The 23,133-nt window shown below is 38.3% G+C and overlaps 1 protein-coding gene across 3 annotated transcripts; it reads left to right on the top strand.

Moving 5' to 3' along the window:
- Positions 1 to 631: 631 nt before the first annotated feature.
- Positions 632 to 18,922, top strand: COMMD6 (COMM domain containing 6). 3 transcript variants are annotated; one of them, XM_075199826.1, is made up of 7 exons: positions 707 to 934; positions 1,150 to 1,208; positions 2,167 to 2,229; positions 5,334 to 5,410; positions 8,854 to 9,019; positions 16,615 to 16,767; positions 17,823 to 18,922. In XM_075199826.1, exons 1-7 carry the CDS (start codon positions 880 to 882, stop codon positions 17,871 to 17,873), a joined length of 624 nt encoding a protein of 207 aa, XP_075055927.1. In that variant the 5' UTR covers positions 707 to 879; the 3' UTR covers positions 17,874 to 18,922. The 3 variants fall into 3 exon arrangements, with proteins under 3 accessions (XP_075055928.1, XP_075055927.1, XP_075055929.1); XM_075199827.1 differs by lacking the exons at positions 5,334 to 5,410; positions 8,854 to 9,019 and having other exon boundaries at positions 632 to 934; XM_075199828.1 differs by lacking the exons at positions 707 to 934; positions 1,150 to 1,208; positions 2,167 to 2,229; positions 8,854 to 9,019 and having other exon boundaries at positions 5,340 to 5,410.
- Positions 18,923 to 23,133: the final 4,211 nt, after the last annotated feature.

Below are 23,133 nucleotides of genomic sequence, written 5' to 3'. Positions count from 1 at the left end.
GTTCATAACCTGCAAATAAAAGAATACACAACTTAATATATACACATTTCCTTACAAAGATTGCCTATGTACAGATAACTGGCAGACACATGTCCCTTACATCTGGATTGGCCTCCAGTGGCAGCCAGCGCATAGCCTGCATGATGCTAGAGCCTACTACACTGTATGGATGGTCCTAAGAGCACTCTCTCCAGCCTTCCGTCTACTAAACGTCAACCATGGACCAATCCAACCTCCGTACATGGGGGTGTTACCATGTGTCTGCCAAGTCTGCTCTTCGGTTAAATAATATTTACGTTAAACATCACAGTGTAAATGAATTAATAACAAATAACAGTGAGATGACCACGATCATGAGTAGAAGATTTAGGATGACGGGTCCCAAATCATGACACAAATAATGTTTCCCCCCCCACTGCCGACAACAAGTGGACGCTTCCCAGTCCGTGGACCGCATACTGGTTGCGGACATCTGCGCACTGTGACAAGTGACAGAGCAGGCGGCGTGGCAGAGCTGTGTACTTCCGCCAGTCTCCTGCAAACTCCCGTCACTCAGAGCAGAGGAACCAATGGGTTTCTTTAACCTGGTCATCTATAAAGAAAACCACGCCCATTCCATTGCGTTGCATGCCTCGATGTGGACGCAAAAAGAAACGGGCCAATGACGCGTTTATTCAGCAAAATTCGTGTGAGCTCATTTAATAACATGACTTAGTACCCATTCCAGAACACGTCTTGTTTTAGGAACGCTGCCTGCCCAGTTTATTATGATATAACGTGTCATATCAATAGATGCTACAATGGTGGTGCCCGGTGTAAAGATGGCGGTACGGGAGCCAGTCACCTGATTTAGAACAGATCACGTGATTTGCGCGAGCTATGACGAGTTATATGGCTGCGGTGGACATGGGTGAAAGGGAGCTGCCAGGAGTTGGTATGTGTCCTTCTGTGTATATATATGTCACCATATGAGTGTAGGTCATGTATTATAATTACTAGGTTTTCATGTCCTCCATCTATAAGTTAGAGACAGGTAACACAACAGTTGAGCAGAGAGTGATAGGTTGCCCGGGGCTGCTCCAGACTACGTCTTATTGGCTGCATTTTAAAATATAAATGAACCTAATCACATATTATTCTTGCTTGCAGGCTTGGGAAAGTCATGTGATTTGATTAAATCATTACCAGCTGACCTGTTTGCCGAACTGGTATGTGCAGCTTTCATCTCTCATCCATTTTAATAGGGTACTCCCTCCTGATTTATTTTGTGTATAGGAGATATATGCAACTGGTTGAAGCATCTGAGGTGTCCTTGGATGACTATTTCTGTGTGATGGGAAAAGACATTACTCTGTTAAGAAATGTATCTATATGATAACTGCAAAATAGTAAAAATAGCAATTTATGCTAATTGTAATTCAGTCATACAAATTGCACTGTATGGAAGAGGTAGTAAATAAGGTTATCAAAGCTGTAAGGCTTCACAATGAGTCTTGTTTTCAAGACACTATCAGAAACAATCAAATACCTTCTGGTGTAAGAGTGTATACCAAATGTTTTTATATTGCAATAAATATTGTTATGTTTGTTATATTTCATTAGTAGTAATGTTATTCACTTAGGTCAGTGTTGGCTCACCTGTGACACTCCAGGGGGTAAATATATCAAGTTGAGAGTTTTCCGGCGGGTTTGAAAAGCCTATCAGATTCTAGCTATCATTTATTTAGTACATTCTACAAAATGACAGCTAGAATCTGATTGGTTGCTATAGGCAACATCTCCACTTTTCAAACCCGCCGGAAAGCTCTCAGCTTGATACATTTACCCCCAGGTGTTGTGAAACTACAAGTCCCAGCATGCTTTGCCAATATATAGCAGCTTATTGCTGGAAGGGTATGGTGGGACTTGTAGTTTCACAACACCTGGAGTGTCACAGGTTGGCCAACACTGACTTAGGTGAAGGCAAAATTGGCTTCCTGGCACTGGATTTTTTGATTTAAACAATTTCCTTTATGCAATTCACATCAAACATCAATTGTTGTTTCTGCCCTGCTCTGGAGTGATTTAGCACAAATGTAATTGGTGTTAAACCAAGTGACACATTGCTGATAGTGGCCCTTAGTGCTAATTAGTAGGTTGTTCTTAATATTTTCTGATGTGTTTTAGTGTCAGCAAGTTCTTGAACATCTGTGTGAGAATGGTGGTGTAGACCAGACAATTCTCTGTCAGGTGAGTACTTCTTAATGGGAGGTTTGTGTATTTATTTAAAGGGGGGTTGAAATGCTTTATTTTTCTTTAATCCTCACTATAGTGCTATATTTGGAAATTATTCATTGTCTGCATATTTAAGTTTGTTAATATAATATGGGATTGACCAGATTGATTGCTCTATGCAGGTAAAATTGAATCTCTTCCACAGGCTGAAAAAGTAAAGTAATGTTTATATGATCGAATCTGTTCCTCACCATCTAATTATATATAATTGGTCAAACACCTCACTATAGGCTGAGCTAAACAAAATGATATGCTGTGCACAATGAGCTGGACCCTGTTGGCTAGTTTCCATATAATGGCATTGAATGTCGCTGAGACCCAGCCAGCTGGTACCTGGTCAACTCGTAAAACCACTGCTGCTAAAAATGATGCCTGAAACTGCCGCTACTGAGCCTGTTATCAGTGTCTGACTGTGTTAATGATGCTCATGATCTGTTACATTTCTTCCATACACCAGAGCTGTGACTTACAATTTTAGCACCTAAGGCGAGAAGAGAAACTCCCGCCCCCCTAGACCTTATCTGAAAGAAATTAAAATATTCATAAACTGGGCCCCCTTCAGCGTTACGCCCTGGGCGGCTGCCCCTCTCGCATAGTTCTAGTTACTGCCCTGCTATCCACCAACCACTCTCTACATGGTGTCAGAGCATAGATGGGTAGTGATATTAATTATCACTGATGGACACTCGCACCAATAACAAACTGAAATGATAAAAGGCTCCAAAGTGTGTTACTAGGAAGGTTGTGGTATGACACTTTGGTAAAGTCCCAACAGTGTGAATGGGGAAAGAGCTGTGGCTTTCAGAAGTTCCCAAGACGTAGGAATAACGATGTGTGTACTTGTGGGGGTTAACAAGGGTACCATCTGATTTACTAAGAAAGGGTTTAGGAGCAGATGTGTAGATAACTGAAATATGGGTTGGTGGTGGTACTAATTGTATTCAGCTGGTGTGAATGGGAAAAGTGGTTAGGGCGCTCACGTACTATACTATACCATGCCATGCCACCTTCTGCAGTTGAGTCAAGGAGAGAGGGGGTGGTGGGTGTTGGCTGAGTAAGCAACTTGAAATTCTGTATGGGAGGGAGACAGGGGGAAGTTACAGTGCTGTGATTGGGAGGTAAGAGTGACAGCTGGAGTCAAATAAATATACGCGTATGAGTAAAGAGAGAGAGACCTGAGTTCCTGTAGTTGTATAGTTAAGAGGAATTTTATTTTCTTTCGTTTTGTTTTTGTTAAAAGAGCCAGCCATAAAGAAATAATGATGTCTTTCATTGTCATACATGGTAGTCCAACACAATTCTTACTTCCTATTCACATAAATTGTTATACTAACTAACTTGTTTTGACACAATTCATCCATCAAGGTGATTAAATAGTGTTTTATACTATGTGAATAAACCTAAAAATGTTTTTTCAGATATTGCTATATCACTAGCAAAAAACACACATATTTTTGAGTATGGCATTATACATGAAAATTAATTGTATAACATTGACTCAATTGAAAGTCCTTTTTAAAGGGGGATCTAAACTGTTTGTGTGTTTTATTTCCACTCCAGACTTGCCAGACTGACACTGGCTGCTTTAGATTTACTATGTGACATTTTAATGACAACCACGGGATGCCTGTAAAATCAGGTCTCACAAGTGTGGAGTATATTTGGATTGGTCAAAAAACATATAAACCCAAATTGCAGAGAAGACTCGTGCATGTATCTTATATTTTGATTCATGTTTCTGAATATCTATTATTGCGATACAATTTGCTAAAAATGCTGTAAACGTACAGGTTTTTTTTGCTTCCCTTTGTTAATTTTGCAGATGCCAAAGATTGCCCACTGTAGAGACAAGGTTACAGAATGTTGTAGTTCTGATGTGGCATAGGCATTAACCTGCAGCCAAAATGTTTAAATCACCGGACAGTGCCATAAGTAATGGTATAACAAGGCTAATGTGTTGGTACGCTTTGGGCATTTAGTGATATCTGATCTAGCATAGTTTGGAATCTAGATGGGAAAGCTATCCCCAGAAAAATATTCTGTATATTTTCTCTCTATATGTTGTAGCTGTTAACATTTGTATTGGTTGTGATACAGCTGTTAATATATTCCTGCCAGTGTGATATCCATGTTCTGTGTTGTTCTTTGTAAATAGAGTTTTGACTTATAAAGATTTTTCTTGCTCTGGAACAGATTGTGTAATTGATTATTCCAATCTGATGGCGATAGGCATGCGATTGTCTTAAGTTGGGTATACACTACAGTAAATTTCTCCCATTGTTATAGCTTTAACGATTTTACCAATGACTGCAAGTCCTGATCAGCATGCCAATTCATAGTAAGTTGTAGTCGGTTTATAAAATCAGATCAAATGATACGATTTGCAACATGATCGTGGTAGCGTACACACTAATGCGATATCGGACCTAACGGTTGTGTAATTGGCACCATAATCAGGTGAAAAACCTGTAGTGTCTACCCAGCTTTACTCGTGTAGTGCTGTGTCTGTAGGAAGGCTAAGGTTTGCGGATTTTTGGAAATTTCTCACATTGTGCCAAATTGACCATGCAGATATCCATAGTGGGTTCTCTGATATTTCCATTGGTACTATTTCCCTTGTGGAGAGGAAGGGAGTGGGTTAAATTCAAGTGTGGCATAAATTGTTGCTCTATAGTTGTGTTGGGATACAGTTCCTGTTTATTACTCCAATCTTTTATGTAGCCACATATTGCTGCTTGATTCTATAGAGTAACCTTTGGAAAAGAATGTTTTTCCCCGCCTCTGCTTTGGTACTTTCGTAAGATTTTGTGGCTAATTTTAGGTTTTCTCTCGCCCCTCCAAATGTCTGAATGCTGCATTTAAATTTTTATTTAATCGGTTTGTTAATGGCAGTGCTTGCAGTGGGTAAAGAACTATGGGGAATGTTATTACCTCGTTTAATAAATTGATTCTACCAAGGTATGATAGCTGTAAGTCGTGCCAGGTTTTCAATTTGTTTTTGTTGTTTTTCAAATTCAAAGTATCTTCTGACTTTTTTTTTATTTTTATTTTGTTAACAGAGGTTTCAAACAGCTGGAGTGGAAACAAATGTGGATGAAGTTAGACACGTTATTAATGCAGTCAGCTGTCTTTTCAGGTATATTTCTACTACATACACTTGTATAATAGTATAGCCACACTTATATCCTATGTATTCTGTGTAATGGAAAATAAATATAAACGCTAATCTCTAAATGATTCATGGTTAGATGGAAAGTGACAGCTTTAAGAATAGTATGGAATTACAATTATGAGCTTATGTAAAGCAAAGTGGCTCTAGTAATCTACAATTAGTAAAACACATTGGATCAGGGAGTATAGCTTCTAAAGATTGCAGCCAAGCATCTGAAATGTCAACACACAATAACCACACCTCAAATCTGCACTGCTAGGCACTGGGCACACAGTTAGTGAAAAAAATAAAGTTTTGCAGTGGGATAAGTGCTATAAGTGGGAACAATGGCTGCTAAATAAAAGTCCATATCTTGAATATGCAGTACAGCTCTGGGCACCACTCTATAAAAAAGATAATTTGGAACTTGAAAGGGTTCAGAAAAGAGCGACAAAATTGATAAAGGGTATGGAGTCATTAAGTTATGAGGAAAGGTTAGCCAGTTTGGGCATGTTTATTTTAGAAAAGAGGCTTCTAAGAGGAGATATGATTACGAAGTACAAATACATTAAGGGTCAATACAGAGAACTTTCATGGGAACTTTTTACCCCACGGACTATACACAGGGCATGCAGTCACCTCCTAAGGGTAGAGGAGTGGAAATTTCACAACCAGCAAAGGAAGGGGTTCTTTACAGTAAGGGCAGTCAAGATATGGAATTCATTGCCAGGGAAGGTTGTGATGGCAGATTCAATAGATATGTTTAAAAAAAAGCTTTAGACAAATTTCTTGCAGAAAAGTGTATCTAGGGATACGACCGTTAATTAAAATGAAGGATAGTAGTGGATATAGGGTAAAAATAGGACTGCAATATTTGGTCTGGGGGGATTTTCACAATTGAAACAGATTGGCGGTTGCTTACTCTGGATCAATTTCAAATATAAGGGAGGGATCGCAAGAGATCCAAAATAGGTTTAACTTGATGGACTGGTGTCTTTTTTTCAACCTCATCAACTATGTTACTATGAAGCGCTAATAAAATGTTGTGTGACTTAAATTTGGTCTTCTAGTATGTATTCAGAACATGTCAAACTCAATGGACTTATTACTCCCTTCACTATTAACCAATGCAAGATATGTGGGGAGAGGGGTGTTAAGAGTCAGGGGAGCAGACCTCCGATGTGACTGAGGAGTTTAGACGCAGTGGTGACTAGAGCGGATTACAAACAAAAAATCTATTTGTTAATGTTACCTGTAGCTTTTCTGTATAGGCTTCTATCTTAAATCATTTTGGGTGTAACTCCCTTAATGTCCCCAAGCAAATTCTGCCCTTTCCACAAGAGGAATGCCAATATTACATAATGCAGGACTGAACACAAGTGGATGGTCATGGTGACTGAAAATGCGAACTGAAGACCGTATCCTAAAACGCACACTGTACTTTTTTGTATAACTGCAGAGCTGTGGTTCTGTACTTGCTGGGAGTCACTGTGAGAGAGAGAGAGAGCAGTTTCACTGCTGTAATAGCACAATGTGCAAATACTGATATTTCAGATTTGGCATAAACTTTAATTCTGTCATGTTTATATATGTATAAATATTGTAAAGGTGAAATTGAGATTCCGAGGAAGCAAAACAAGTCTTAGTCATTTTAATTATATATATATATATGTACACAATACTCATTGAATATGCTGACTTATTTGAATTCCTAAGACATATCTGCAGCACAGTGGCTTAGTGGTTAGCACTTCTGCCTCACAACACTGGGGTCATGAGTTTGATTTCCGACCATGGCCTTATATGTGTGTAGTTTGTTGGTTTCCTCCCACACTTCAAAAACATACTAGTAGGTTAATTGGCTGCTATCAAAATTGACCCTAGTCTCTCCCTCTCTGTCTGTCTCCCTGTCTGTTTGTCTGTGTGTGTGTGTCTATATTAGGGTATTTAGACTGTAAGCTCCAATGGGAGCTTACAGTCTAAATTAGTTCTCTGTACAGCGCTGCAGAATTAGTGGCGCTATATAAATAAATGATGACGATCTCTATTATGCCAAGAAAGTGTATCTCGACACACTGGTTGGAAATTTTTAACCAGTTACATTCTTTGGACAGCAGAGGGCGATAAATCTGATTTTAACTTTTTTAGAGCCTGATTTTAATGGTTTCATTTTTTTGTTTTCTTCTAATTATCTAGATGTAAATATAACGTGTATACAATACATGTATGTAAATTGTCCATAAAACAATACATTGAAATGTAAGCTTTACAATATTTCAAAATAATAGTGGAATCAAAATTCTACCTTTTGGCTTAATTGTACACATTGTCCTAATATTTAAATGTTTCATATTTAATGTTAAAATTAAATTGCAACAGAGACCCGGGGGGGAGTATATTTACTAAACTGCGGGTGTGAAAAAGTGGAGATGTTGGCTATAGCAACCAATCAGATTCTAGATATTATTTATTTAGTACATTCTACAAAATGACATCTAGAATCTGATTGGTTGCTATAGGCAACTTCTCCATTTTTTCAATCACGCAGTTTAGTAAATATACCCCCCTCCCCAAGATTTCCAATCCTAGTCTAGTAGCTGGCTTTTATATATGAACTGTTAAACCTGCATCATAAAGCCAGATAAAGCCAGTGTGATGGTGCATTCCAGCAATGACTGCTCGTGTATGTAGATATATTTCTCTTCCCCTATGGTACACAACTGTACTGTCAGAGATGCATACTTTAGTCTGTCACTCTAACCCACTGTGGCCAGGTCACCAAAGCCAACATTTGAATGTTTGAAATTGCATAGCTGATAATGGTAAGAGTATCTCTGCCTGGAATTCAGCTTGCCCAAAATTACTTGTTGATTAACTGGAGCTCCTGACTATATTTAGCTACTATGTTAGGATATAATTGAAGATCAAATACACCTACTGTGTACTACACACCTGACCATTATTCTATATATCACGCTGTATTACAGACCTAAAATACCTAAAACAACTAAAGTGTTTATACTATTTTCAGCCCAGCATCTTTATATCTTGCAATATTGGGTAGTTGTCACCTCATGTGTCCCCAAAATGCCCAATAACAATCCTCTCAGAATCTAAAATGTATCATCGCATAATGTCATGTTGGAAAATGTAGTCCGTAGATAACCGTGCACAGTCCTCTTCTGACCGCACTGGCTGCTAAAACACCAGCGATTCTGGAACTGATCTGGCTGCTTGGCCCACATTGGTTTATAATCTTGATCAGGCGAACATACAGTGCATGTGACCATCATAAGTCTCCTAAACAACCGAAGTGCTGCTGTCTTACATTTGTGGAATGTGGATTTTGCACTGCATTGGAAAGTCAGGGTAAGACTGACCAGCACACTTCACCTTTATGCTACATTTGTTTTCCTTTTGAACCACAGCACTGCTGCAAAGCAAAGAATGTCCAGTGATGCACTAATAAACACCATCGCGAGCCATTACAAGCTCCCAAAACAGATCCTGCAAGTTATTCGTCACGTGTGGAATGAGAAGGGTAAAAGGCTTTCCGAGACTGAAGGATCCAGAGATCTGTTTCCAGCTGCACAAGTAATATATTGTCTACTAAATATTTCTATTGTTTACAAAATCTAACTACATATGTCAATTGTTTTGAAAACTGCAAACTAATAGTCATAAATACTTTTGAAAGGTGCTAACAATATGAAACTGCACATAAAAAAAAACTTTCTGAAAGGTAAACCAAAATGTTAAAAAATCCACTTGTTTATTATGCCAACATCAAGTGATTCAATATGACATAAGTTATATGTAATTAGAATTAAGATGCATACAACTTGGTGAAAGCTCAGGTACAATGACCACAGTGCTGTGCACACCATAACCAGAGTTCACCTATTGCATATAAAACATATGTTTGCTTCCATGAAAAATGGAAGATTCAAAACTTGATATAGATGCAGTAGAAGAACTTGTCTATTGAAGTATAGACCGACTAAGGAAAACTGCCATAGCATAAAACTGTTGTGTAGTTCTTCAAATGCTGGAGAGCTGCAGCATTCTGGAGGCCAGGCCAATTGACAAAAAATTCTGTGCAGAAGTCTAGTTATGGCTCCCAACATGACCAGAGAATTTACACATTTCATGTGAATATATAATTATTTTTTTTTGTGAGAAATTCAACTTAGTACTTGAGATGAATGTGGTAAAATGTCAAAATAAGGGCAATAATGTCCTTTTCATGTTTAAACTAGAGTACAGTGATTCCATATACTTCTAATTTCTATTTTATTTGACAGGCAATAATCCCATGCTTGTCATTGCTGCTTTAATATATACTTGTACAAACACATACTGTTTTGCAATGTCATGAAAAAATGAGGTGGTGTGTGTGTGTGTTTTCTGTTAAAAAAAAAAACACTGGCAGGCTATAAGAATCAGCTTGGTATATACATTTTTCCCTTGTTTTGTTTTTTCAGTCTACTATCAATGATTTAGAATTCTGCAGACTTCCCACAGAGTAATGTGACTACAGACTTTGTAACATCCCTCTAAAGTCTTTAGTTTTCTCTGTGACATTCTTCCTCCCTCCCCCTCTGGTCTTCACATGACATGCAGAGAGCCTGTGTCTGTATGTGTATACTTGTTTACTCTCCAGAGAGGTTTTGAAAAGGAGATAATGATTTGTAGGATAGCTAAGAAAAAATGAGTATGGTAAGCATGCTTAAAATATACTTAATATGCAATATTTAAAGGGGGGAAACACACTCTGTGGGATTGCTGCATTTCTGACTATGTAGTTCAACTATTCTCCATGCTCCAAACTACTCTGTTGTAATTTTAAAACAAAATGGATGTGTGGGGAATTATTAAACATTTTTTTTATAAAGCTCAGTTTAAGTTTTGTTAGCTGAATAGTCAACTCTAATAGCTTAACATTTGATTCTAGATTCCAATGTATATATATGGTTAAGAGTACATGCATTTGTTTCTGTAATGAACTAGACCAGCTAAACATGCTTTTGTTTGGGAAGCTGTTCCTATAGAAATACAGTGACTATGTAATTTGCCTCATGTATTAATTGTAAAAAGTGACTAACAATCACAGACACACACAGTATATAATTGATGTTCCAGTTACATGTGGTGGCAAACTGTTTAGTAGCCTTGGGTTTTGGCTTTTTGGCTTGCATCACCATAGCATGTTTTAGGGTTTGTTGTGACAACAGTGGGTGATAGTCCTAGTGTGCATGACACTTGTGCTGTTGAGATTTGTGTTGCAGCATTGTGTTATGGTGTTTGTATGACAGTAGCATATGTTGGTGTGTGTATTTCTTCTAGTAGAAGTGTGTGATCAGGGGCACTGAGAGGGGGGGGGGGTAAAAATTACCCGGGCCCGGACCTTCCCGGGGTGCCCTGGGCCCCACTAGAGCTCTATAGGTAAAAAATATAGATATTTTATTTTAAATAAATAAAAGTACATTTTAATTTTTGCTCATGGGGCTGTGTGCAGAGCCGGACCTGTACAGTGGAGAAAAGGGTAAAATGTGATGAGGCGGGGGCGTGTGTGATTAAAGCGAGGGGGCACGTGTGAGTAATGCATTTTTCTGTAGGAGGGTGGCTTAGTGCTTTTTTACCTGCTAGACACGCCGACAATAATGCACAACCACGCCCCCAATGGTATAGCCACACCCCTTTGACTGCGCAGACGCTGCACTAATCACCTATAGGGGGCCCCATTAAGTTGCTGTTCCGGGACCCAAAATTCCTCTTGGCGGCCCTTGTGTGTGATGCATTGGTGTCCACATTACTTCCATTTGTATTTTTGTAAGGTCATTGATCTATAACGTTACGATGTTTTCTTTGTATAAGTTGTGACTAGTCTCTCATTGTTAAAGGACTATGCAACAGTGGTATGTCACCTTCAAAGTAATTGGGAACAGGAACACACATGCCACGTTTTGGAGAGAATTCAATTCCCCCTGAATTTGCGCGGCGTTAAAACTATTACCATTATTACGGTAGTTTTAACCCGGCTTTGCGAGTTAAAAGCCAGCGTTGAAACTACCATAATAACGCGCAGGCCAATTAAATTCCCCAATTTGTCTGGTCAAAGTCTTCAGTAAAATAATGCCTAGTGTCCTTAAACCTACAGAGAGCATAAAGCTGGGTGCACACTTCAGTGTTCAGCCGATTATCGGGTTAATCAGTTGATTAACGACAGGTCGGCCCGATATCATATTGGTGTGTGTGCTGCAATTGTGAATCATTATCTCATGAACAATATCTGGTTTTGCAGCAGCTTAGCTGGAGATGAGAAAAGGGGCATTACTTTGCTCCCCCATGTTTAGCGCTATCTGCTGCACTATGCATGGATGTTTCTCCCCTCTATACCAGTGCACTTTTAATAAGTCAGACCCCAAGTGGCACAAGTTAGGGCAATGATACATTACACGCCTGGAACAAGCCTTGTGTAGGTGAACTGTTGTCTTTTTTTGCTATATAACGTGTAGACCCTGGTGTTACCTCCCTGTGGACTACACTGTTGTGTGAGTTGTCAGGAGTACTGACAGTAGAGTCCACTTTGGCTCTAGAGAAGAAATTTCAATCTAAATGTATCACTTTAAATTATTTTACTTATTGTAGTACTGTCTCCTTTGGCACACAGGTAGGCTCTAGTCCAGTGGTTCCCAAACTGTGCGCCTAGGGTGCCTTGGAGATCTCACAAGGGTGCCTCGGCCAGGGCCAGTGGTAAGCAAGGCGGGGGGACTACTTGCTAATTATTTTGGCTTAGCGGTGCCTTGAAAATTTTTTGGAGACCCTACGGGTGCCTTGAACTGAAAAAGTTTGGAATCCACTGCTCTAGTCCATTCTGAATATATGCACATAATTATAAAACAAATTGAAAAGCTGTAGGGGGGGGAATAAAATAAAATCAGTTTGATGATTTACAAACAGGGCTGTGTAACCTATTGTGTATCTTGGTGAAAGTACTGCAGCAAAGCAATGGATGTGAAACAAGCATGATCTACAGAAATTACAGCATAAATAGCAAAGATCATAAAAAAAATCTTTATACAGCTAAGCACATGCCTCTTATCTATCCAAAACAATAGCTCACCTCAGCAAGCAGGTGAATATGAAAAACCACAACTTGTGGGTGTTAGTTACTTGGTCAGCGTTGCTGAACAATACATTATACCATACATAAAGAGGATAGTTAACACTGTAAATTGAATTGTTTGTATATGAATAATAGAATATATTCAGTCAGAGGTACATTACATTATCTGCGAGGTGTCACGGTGTCTCCGCACACTGTTCAGGAGACGCATCACGTTGGAGTTTTTAGTAAAATCTGAGCTCATATTCCCTTGCGTCCCATAGACATGTGAGCGGAAACTATCAGATTTCTGTACCGTATTAGCCGGCAGGGTGTGCAGCCAGCCATTGAGGCGATGTCTGGTGGACCCTTATGGCTAATTGAATCTGCCCCATAGCGCAGCTTTGTATAGAGGTAAAAAATACTTGCATCCATTTTGGTTTTATGTTCTCCGCTATCAATTTAACATTAAGAAATATGCCTTTACTATTTGATGGTTGCATAGAAAGAGAAAAAACACACTTTATATTCAAATGTTGTTATGGACAGTGTATTAAAGGAATCTAATGGAACAAAGTATACTCCTACAATGTAAGACAGAGGAAAAATGCTCTTCCAGACGGTTGAAAATACACACTTTCTATAAGATGGGATAAAACCTATAACATTATTATTTTTATTTTTTAAACAGCAAAAAAAAGATAGAATTAGGCAATGACTAGACATTTTATATGCGTAAAAATGGGGAGTTACTGCAATCTGTTTATAACCAGGGTGAAAAAAATCATTACACAATGAAAAGGAGATCATTCCTCAGACACTTATTATTGAAAATGTTACAAAAAAAATACCTCAATATACATAATGAAAGCAGAAAATGTAGTTAATACAGATTGTAAAAGACCATCTTTGGAACTAGATATTTTTTTTTTTATTATTTATTTATAGTTTGCAAGATACAGTCTAAAAGACCCCCATGTAGACGTCTTAGGCCAGGGGCTTCACTTCACAGAGTAATAATATCCTCTAAAGTGGTAAGAGGAGAACTGGGCACAGCCACTCTAAGAGCCTATCAATGCATCACCACATGAGAGATCACCTACAGAGGAGCCAGCAGTATATTTGATTATAGCTACTTCAGAGAGTAACATAATAAGCCACAAGCAAGTTGTCTACCAATTACATTAAAGATAACCTGTTTACTGTCAAAAATTAAATAAATTCTATATTGAATTTTGAAGCAAATGAATCTGTACAAGGCAGACATGGAGCTCTAAGAAAGTATTGTCAGAAGCAGCGTCCTTCTGAAACTATACCTGAAAAACATTACAATAAGTCCAGCGTTGCACATTTTGAGATAGCCATTACATGTTGTATACTAGCTTAAATAAATCGGAAATTGAGTGTACTTATGTTTAATGCACTGCAGAACGATGTATGATGATCTATTAACATGGCAGTCCCTATAGCTCTATCAATTATGCTACAAGATGAAAAAAATGCCATATTGCAGTTTAAACAATGTATATGTTTGTAAATGTGGGTCTTAAACGGCATTTAATGCATTCCTATTAAAGTGTTTACCTTAACGTTACCTGGCCAAACATATAATTTAACTTTAATGTTGTTACTGGGGAACTGTAGACGTCTTTCTTGATGACAACAACAACAAAAAGTTACAGTTCACTGCAGCCAGCCCCTCACTTTTGTAAACAAAACACACCAAAATGTATTTTGAGAATCTTTGTACTGTTATGGCAAATACTTTTTAAAAAAGTAAAAAAAAAAATTTTTATATATATATATTTTTTTTGTTTTGTTTCTAGCAGAGGCAACACCTTCTTCTTCTTTTTTTTTTTTTCTTTTTTTAAATCAAGTAACAGTGATTGCCTCTATCTCTTAAAAAAGCAAAAAACACTTCAGCAAAACCATATTTCTCCTTTTTCTGATATGAACAGCCATCTAGCTAGCACATACCTTTGCTAGTTCGTCCCTTGCAAAAATGAATCAATCATCACTCAACATAATCACCAAGAACTTGGATATTTTTTAGAACTTAGATGTCCCACATGACATGGGGCAGATGGACAATTTCAGACAAAACTGCTGCACACCTTTATAAAAAGAAAAGCTCTTACATCACCACGTAGTAGGGAATTGTTCATTTCTTCCCAGAACATCAACTCTTTGTTTGGTTTTTCACCTGACCGGCAGTGGAGGGTCCTAGAACCAATGCAAAAGCAATTCTTTGCTGCAAATGTTAGGTAGAGAGAGAAACCAAATATAATGTATAACATTTTAAAAAAAACATAATGTGGAAAAAAGTAGACGTGCATGCTTACCTAATAATAGATTAATAAATTAGGCTATTCATCAATGGATTATGCCAGGTTCCCCGGCGCTGGGATAGAGGGGGGGAGAAAAAGGAATAAATGTGATGAACAATACAAATGATATTAGAGCAAGTAAACCAGCCGGTGTACTCGTGTTTATTAAGGCGAGAAGTTTGGGAGTAATAAAGCAAATTCAGCTACGGTAGATAGCATATGAACACATATCATGAATCATAAATGTTTGGTACAGTTTGTCGTGACAGAAGTCTTGGACAACAGTCACTCGCTCCTGATGCCAAAGCCAGCCGGCTTAGCCTCTGAAGTAAGTGTAATCACAGGAGGAGTAAACACTGTAGTCCATCCATCGGGAACGGATTTCCCAATTAAATTAGGTACTTTATAGTAAAACTGGGATATAAATATATACACCGCTCCTACTCGTGTTTATTCCGGAAGCAGGTAAATCATACCACCAAGCTGTATCTTAAGACCATGTAAATAGTCTCATAATCGCTTGACCAGCTGAGACACAAAAAGGATTCATAAAACCGCTTCTATAGCAATAGTCCAATAGAATCTGTAAATTCCTTGTTTCACATTTCTATGAGCTGGACTAGTAAATGAATCAAATAAACCGTAAAGCGGACGTATAAGCTGAAGCACTATAAGTGTTAATCTTCAAAAACAATAGTCCGTGTGTCATATAGAAATAAGAGCTCAAACCCGTAAACCGGTATTCCGCTTGATGTGGTGCTATTGAGTCCGCGATGGGGATATTGCCCTTATCCTAACCAAGGATGCATCTTCCAGGTGTCTGGTTCCTCTCGTTGCAAGTCTCGTAGTAGACAGGCCCACTGGGTTGTGGAAGAGAGAAGAGTCGGCTCGTGGCGCATGCGCGCTAAATAGCGGTAGTTCGAGCGTCGCTTTATAGAAGGTGTTATGGTAGTGTTCATATGCTATCTACCGTAGCTGAATTTGCTTTATTACTCCCAAACCTCTCACCTTAATAAACACGAGTACACCGGCTGGTTTACTTGCTCTAATATCATTTGTATTGTTCATCACATTTATTCCTTTTTCTTCCCCTTCCCTCTTCCCCCCCCCCCCCCCCCTCTATCCCAGCGCCGGGAACCCTGGCATGATCTACGTTAGGGGTTGGGACCATTCCCCTTTTATCTTTTTTTCCCCTGGCTGCAACCACTCTCTCTTGGGAAGCGCAGATTATCCATTTCCATCTAATATTCATCAATGGAACATTTGTGATACGATCACTGGTGTAAAGTTTCTTTTGTGGATGAACTAGGTTGTAGCTCCCCAATGGATATTGGAAAAAAAATCAAAATAGTGCTCTTATGCCCATTTTAGAAATTGGGCATTCAACTTAATGTTGTCAGGGATCCTAACAGCACTGAGGAAAGGGGTTCCAAACACTGACTCCAGGTGGCTGTGAAATTTGGGAATCTATAAATCGCTGTCATGATGATCTCATCCATTGACATATAAACATATTCACCCAAACCATTCCTTGATGGAGGAAGAGGAGGGTGATCTCCAGTATACAGGTATCCGTGCCTTAGCGGCATTGGGTAACTAATGCACGTGTTCTTAATATGCCTCTACAAATAATCAGAGGACCTGACACGTTTAAAATAATGAGCCTTTAGCTTGGATGAAAGGTTTACTGCTTATGGTTTTTTGTTTTTTTTGTTTTTTTTTTTACATTAAATGTGTTTTTATTTCTATTACAGCTTGTTGATTTTCAGTGGAAAATTGGTATGGCGGTTAGTTCAGACAGCTGCAGATCCCTCAATCATCCTTATGTCACTGTAGTATTAAAATTAGCAGACCATTCTGGACACGTCCGAAGCAAAGTGTTCGAAATGACTATTCCAGAGTTTCAGGTTAGTACAAGTTATTACTGTTTCTTTTTCACTGACCGCACACAGATATTTCAGGCATATATTTCTGTGTGCAGTGGCTGAAACCATTTCAGTATAGATATAGTAATATGCAAACAATATTCAAACATCAGGAAATGCCAGGCTTAAACAAACAATGGTTTGTTTGGTTTTTGGATTTTGTTTTTTGTATTATATTGTGTAAATCTGTACAAGGATCTGTCCAACACATAGTTGTGAATTCTGTCACTGTTATTTCATACATATTCGTGAACATTTTACAGCTAACGTAGAAAATGATGTGTTACCCATAACAATCTGATACTGACATGTGGCTGGTACAGTTTTGAAAAATAAAGTACATGTTTGGTTACTATGGACAGCTAAACCTTTATCAGACTTTTACCTTAACAACTGTTTCATAAATGTCCCCCATAGTGTATTTTTGTTTCTTCAGCTTGTAAAAGATTTAACCATAGGGGACTTTTTGGATTGGTATTGGTCACACCATTATACATTTTACTGCCATTTGCTAAAGTATATTTTAAAAATAGCACCTGTAATATATGGGGGTGTTATAACAGTTTTCATAAATATTTCTGGATATCGTGTTGCTGTGCATAGGAGGCTTCATGATTGATTTACAGGCTTTTTTTATTTATTTTTATGATTCCCTTCCTCCATCTTGTTGAACTGCTGGGATTTGAAAGTCTACTAGTGCAGGAGTTGCAGACATGAATTGTATAGTCAGATTTCTTGATAACCTCTAACTGCCTGATCTGCAGTGTTTTTCATTCAAACACCAGGCTCTGTGACCTGAAGCATCATAGAACAGCAAAAACTGGAAGAGAGCGTTTCTCCCAACTCCCATGGCTCTACTAGCTGGGAGAAAGGACTTAAAACAGAGCTTCATAAGTTTCATTTTGTAATAAATTCCTAACATGTATAATGGTTTGTTTCTGTCCAGCTGTACACTTTAAACCTATATTTACAATATTTTGTTGGTTGTATGTGTACCGAGATATTATTTTTGTTTGTGTTCTTTTGTTTTCCACCAGAACTTCTTCAAGCAATTTAAAGAGATGTCTGCGGCTCTCGAGAATGTTTGAAATAGATCACCAAAGTGTTGGCTTCCCATCATTTCTAAAAAAACAAACCTGAATGATCATGTGATATGAAACAGACACCAAACAAACAATGGAAGGGTGCTGATGTAGAGTTAAACACTTCTTTGAAATGTCATTCCTTTTAATCTATAAATGGGTTATCTTTATATTGCATTAAGGGCATGCTTACCTTATGTTTATTTTCCTTTTATAATTCTTTTGTAAATATTAACAGATGGTAGTACAGTAATCTTCAGCAAAACTCTCCTGTCAGTCTTGTTCACTTTGTATAGCAAGTCCGAGCAAACTAAAAATGGCGACCAGTCAAAAAGGAGACTGATACAAATCTCCTAAGTTTGTTAATGTCCTGTACACAAATAAGTTACAAATCTAGGTCTATTGTATGCATTCCTCTGTACTGGAAAAAAACACTCTATACCTTGTATATAAATGGCAATCCTAGCAAAGACTGAAAGTTTCTTGATAGCTAATATGTGCATAGTAAAAAAAAAATCTCATTAATATATTTTATGCTACATCTAAGAAATTGCATATATTCTTTTTTTTCCAAGTAACTATAATTCTTTGTTGCCATTGTTTTTGTATATAAACATCAAATTTGTAATGTGCACATACATGATGCAGTTTTTTTTCTTTTGTTTAAACATTACCAGTGTGCAGATAAAATGAAGAGTGCACCCACGTCTGTGCTATATGACAATTGTGTGCTCCAGCTGGTCTAACCCTTCCCTAGGCCTTTGGAAGAGCACAGCTGCTGTATTGTCAATGGTTTTGTTCTCTGCTATTGTCCAGACTGCACTGTATAAGAAGCTGTTGTAGGCAAACTGCTCTTCAGCTGTTGTTGAACTTCAAGTCGAAACTGGCAGGGCTTAACATGCTTCTCTTTCAACAACATCTTCAGAAGAACATACTGTCCATCTTTAATGTAAAATAGTTTAGTGTACCTGATTTTGTATATGATTATTGTAAGATGTATCCTCTATCTTGGCAATCTTTTGATATTCAAATTAAAATATGTGCTTTAACAAAAACAAGAAGATTGTGTTTGGTCTTGTTTTTAATGTTCTAAATCTGCACAATCCCTTTTTAGTATTAAAGAACACCTTTATCTCGTCCAATCGGCTTTCATCAAAAACCTGTCTTAAGTCTCAAACATTCCAAATGAAATCTCCAGTCTATTACGACAGGGGAATATAAAGACCATTATGTGACAATAAGACTATGTATCAAAATTTTACATTATTACAGTACGACTATATTAAATTTTTTACCTTCTTTTAAATTCTTGTTTTTGAGATATAGAGAAATTGCCTATCTGCATCTCCGCAGAGGTCTACTAGAGATTAAAAGTTTAAGTGCTGCAGCATTGTTGCAAGAAAATCAGACACTAAGCCTATGTCCACATGGACCATTTCCTTGGGTGTACTGGAGTGTCGAAAATAATACAAGCATCATTTTTATACTTTGACTAAAAAATCCATGTTGGATATAGCTTCACAGTAGTCATTGATATCTGCCGGTTCTATATAAAAACAAAAGATTTCCTAATGGTACTCTGTCTCTATAATTATCAGCGTTTAACCTAATTCATCCAAAATATTTTAGAGATCGGACCAGCCTCTCTACTGCAGGGAATAGTGCATGTCCCTGATGTGCCAAAGGCAATACTCAATACAAAGAAATAACACAGTGCTGAGGATGGCCAAATGTTTAATTATTAAAGTACCAACACAGTAAAAATAAAATAAGTATACACTTTATTATCAATATAAATATATTAACAACCACTTTATGCTGTTTGCAATAGCATTAAAATTCTGAGGATGCTCATGTATAATAAATATACAGTGTTTCTGGTTTTCTATTATCCAATATATCGCACTGTTTCTCTGTGTAATGTCCTTTTAATCAAATATCAGCTGAAAACAGGTTGGCATAAATGGATCACCTCCATAATTCACATATAACTTGATGTTCAGTAAATATCCGTTCTCTGGTTAATTTTAACCTTTATCTGTGTGGTATGTAAGAAGTCTCTCTTCAAATCATATAAACAAGCAAAAACCAGGAGATTGTGCAGATTTATGACTTGAAATAAACCAGTATATAATCTATATTAATCGGTGTTCTTGCTTAAGTGTATGTTAAATGCAGTATTGTGTTAATGGAGTTCCTTATTCCAAAGGTAAGGGCTGAAGCCTCCTGCATGCGAAACTGAACAGTTGAAAGGAGCTGTCTGGCAGGGATCCGATTCATTCGCAAATAGCGGCAAGCACTAGTCTCTGCTGTGACCAACAGCTAGGTGTAGTTAGCCAGCTCCTCCCCTTCCCCCTCTTTCCTACAGCTAGAGAGAGGTTTTGTTATGTTTTTGTTTTTGTTTTTTTTCCCTGTAGTGCAGGGCTTACTGGGCTCTCTTTTCCACACCCCACTGTGGTGTGAGTCAAGGTAGCTGTGGCAACATGTGAACCACCATGTTGCTACCTCTGGACTCTTGGAGATTAGAATAAGTGTACTTTTTGAGCAGCAATGGAAACTGTTCAGGAGAAAGGTGGTGTTCTACAAAACGGAAGTACAGCAGCCTTATGTCGGTCAGCAAAATGGAGCCTATGGCCAATCCCAATACACTGAAGAATATCCCTCCAGATAATGCTACCTAGTAATAGTGTCCCCATTTCCAGCACTGTTGTAGAGCCTGGGCAAAGCAAGAATGAAACTTAGACACACACTGTGTAGCTTGTGATGCAACCATTATATCAGAATCTTAAGTAGTGTTTTGGGCCATATGCAAATCTAAAAACAAAGGGAAAGATTAGCCACCTTAATAACTTAAAGAACTTGTTGCATGGATGAAAGAATAATTGAGTAGGATTTGTATATAATGCAAGGCATTAATAGAACCAGATCTTGAGCAAGCATAGATGTGGATGACTGATATTCCCAGTTGGAGTGGGATAGTCCAGGGATATCTGAGCATTCTTCCAGTGAAGACTATAAGCTTGCGAGCAGGGTTCTCTTACCTCTCTGTCTATATGTATTACCCAGTATTCTTTTATTAATGTTTTTTCCCAATTGTAAAGCGCTACGGAATTTGCTGGTGCTATATAAATAAATGATGATGAATGAAGAATCGGGAAATTAAAGAAACAGCTATTGTTATTTAATCTGTAAATTCTACTTAAATATATACAGTATATGTCTATGGGAATAAGTGAAACCTCAATTTCTGCTACAGATCATGGTTTGTCTTTGAAGGATGCATTAGGAGAAATGGGGTATTTCCTGTATATCAAGTAGTGAAAGTGTTACTGTATAAAGAATGGACTTGTGGAGAAATATCAGTCGAAATTAAAGAGAATAGAAGGGGTGTATCCATTCGGAGATGAAGGAGCTCAAAAGTGGAATTTAATTCCATAAGTAAACACTATTATAGCTACTTTATCTACTAGAACAACTATTGCTTTAGAAGAGGATAGTCCTTTAATGAGTCCGATGAACAAGAAGGCAGAAAGTTCTTTGACAACTGTCCACGTTTCATCTGGGACTACATTAAAGTCGAAGTGGCTATAAGCTTCAGTAGCCAGTGCTTTAACTTTGTGGCGTGAAAACGTCAAGAGATAGCCAGGGGAAAGTGAACAGACAAAGTCTACTAAAAGTGTTGAAATTATGCAAAATGGTATTTAATTCCTCTGTGAGACATCTCTGGATACTGTTGGTTTTTTCTGCAAGAGCTATGGCATCAGCGGCAAGCAGAGCCCTCTGGCTATGGCCTTGGGCAGCAGATTATACAGGTCATACAGCCAGAAATTTTCCACATTTTTTTTTTTTTTTTTTTTTAAATAAAGTGTTTATTGTACACATGAGCAAAAAACCGCATAAGGGCTAGCTGCGCTACAGACAAAAACAATCCCTGACAAAGCAGCAATACCAGACCTTGTGATAAATGTGTAAAGTCTTTACTTTCGTCCAAAAAGCGTTCATGCATCCAGACATTGTTTATCAGAGCAATTCAATTATGGACACCGGGTGGTTCAGGTGTTATTCAGCTTCTGACAACAATAACCTTGGGCAGCAAGGTTGGATTAAACATATATTTAAGCATAGGCTTATTAAAGCCTTCTTCCAGAGTGAAGCCGAAGAGGCAGATCCTAGGGCATATTGTGGGGGTCGCTGTCACTGTAGAACAAATGTGACTCCATACCTCTCCAAAATGCGTACACAAAAGCTCAGGACCAAAGCATATGCCAATAGGTGCCTGAAGGGGAGTTGCATGTAGGACAGGCAGGGCTCCCACACCTCTTCCTGTGCAGCTCCATTGGAAAGAGATAAACTCTATGCAAAACAAAACTATACCTACTGGAAACATGTATGAAGTGGCCTCCCTTGTGCCATTGAGCATCAGACTCCAGTTTTCATCAGAAATGTCCCCCAAGTCAACCTCCCAATTAGCTCAAAGGGGGTCTAAGCCCTCAGGCAGCATCTCAGCATAGAATACAGAGATTGCCCTGTGTGGGCCCAGTGTTCTCAGGACATCCTTAAAGGAGTCTACCAGGTGTGTCTCTTCCAAAGAGGTAAGGGCATGGCGGAGTTGTAGGTACCTAAAAAATTGGGAATTAAAAATGTAGTCCTCAATCCTCAGCTTTATCCATTCGCAAATGCATACTAAAAAACTCTTGACAATTACTACCCTTTGAGCGTAACTGTATTTATTCAGTGGGACGTAGACAAAACATATCAATGCTATACCGCTACCCCCTCAAACTAAACTTACCCACAATGGATCCCCATGAAGAGGCATGGGAGGGGGACCTTGGGCTGACCCTGGAGAGCGAGGGATGGTCAGTAATTCGGAAATGAGTGGCCAAAGCATCCATCAATGCGAGTGTCAGGGAAACTGCTTATGAGGTATATTTGAGATGGTACCTAATCACAACTAAACTTCACCACATTTTCCCAACAACATCAGACAGATGTTGGCGAGGCTGCGGCTGACAGGGCACTCACACATCTGGTGGGACTGTCCCATTATCCAACCACTGTGAAACACTGTACTAACCCTCCTCTGCCAAATCACAGCAATTCATATCCCCAGAGACCTCGCAATTTTCTTGCTCAATAAAGCCGCCCCATCTATAAGCAAACCAGCGGACCGCCTGACACTTCAGGTTAGTCAAGCCTGTAAACTATTGATAGCTTTTTTTGGAAAAAACACTTCCCCCGACTAAGCCAGAGTTTATAAATAGAT

The sequence above is a fragment of the Mixophyes fleayi genome, chromosome 2, assembly GCF_038048845.1.
Source record: "Mixophyes fleayi isolate aMixFle1 chromosome 2, aMixFle1.hap1, whole genome shotgun sequence".
Classification (NCBI taxonomy): domain Eukaryota; kingdom Metazoa; phylum Chordata; class Amphibia; order Anura; family Limnodynastidae; genus Mixophyes; species Mixophyes fleayi.
This window is presented reverse-complemented; position numbering and strand designations above follow the sequence as displayed.

What these genes read in the sequence shown, in the direction of transcription:
- COMMD6 (XM_075199826.1), top strand. Translation starts at nt 880, where the DNA reads ATGACGAGTTATATGGCTGCGGTGGACATGGGTGAAAGGGAGCTGCCA. An exon ending in CTGACCTGTTTGCCGAACTG is followed by an intron (nt 1,209 to 2,166) that starts GTATGTGCAGCT and finishes GATGTGTTTTAG; the next exon opens with TGTCAGCAAGTTCTTGAACA. An exon ending in ATCTGTTTCCAGCTGCACAA is followed by an intron (nt 9,020 to 16,614) that starts GTAATATATTGT and finishes TTTCTATTACAG; the next exon opens with CTTGTTGATTTTCAGTGGAA.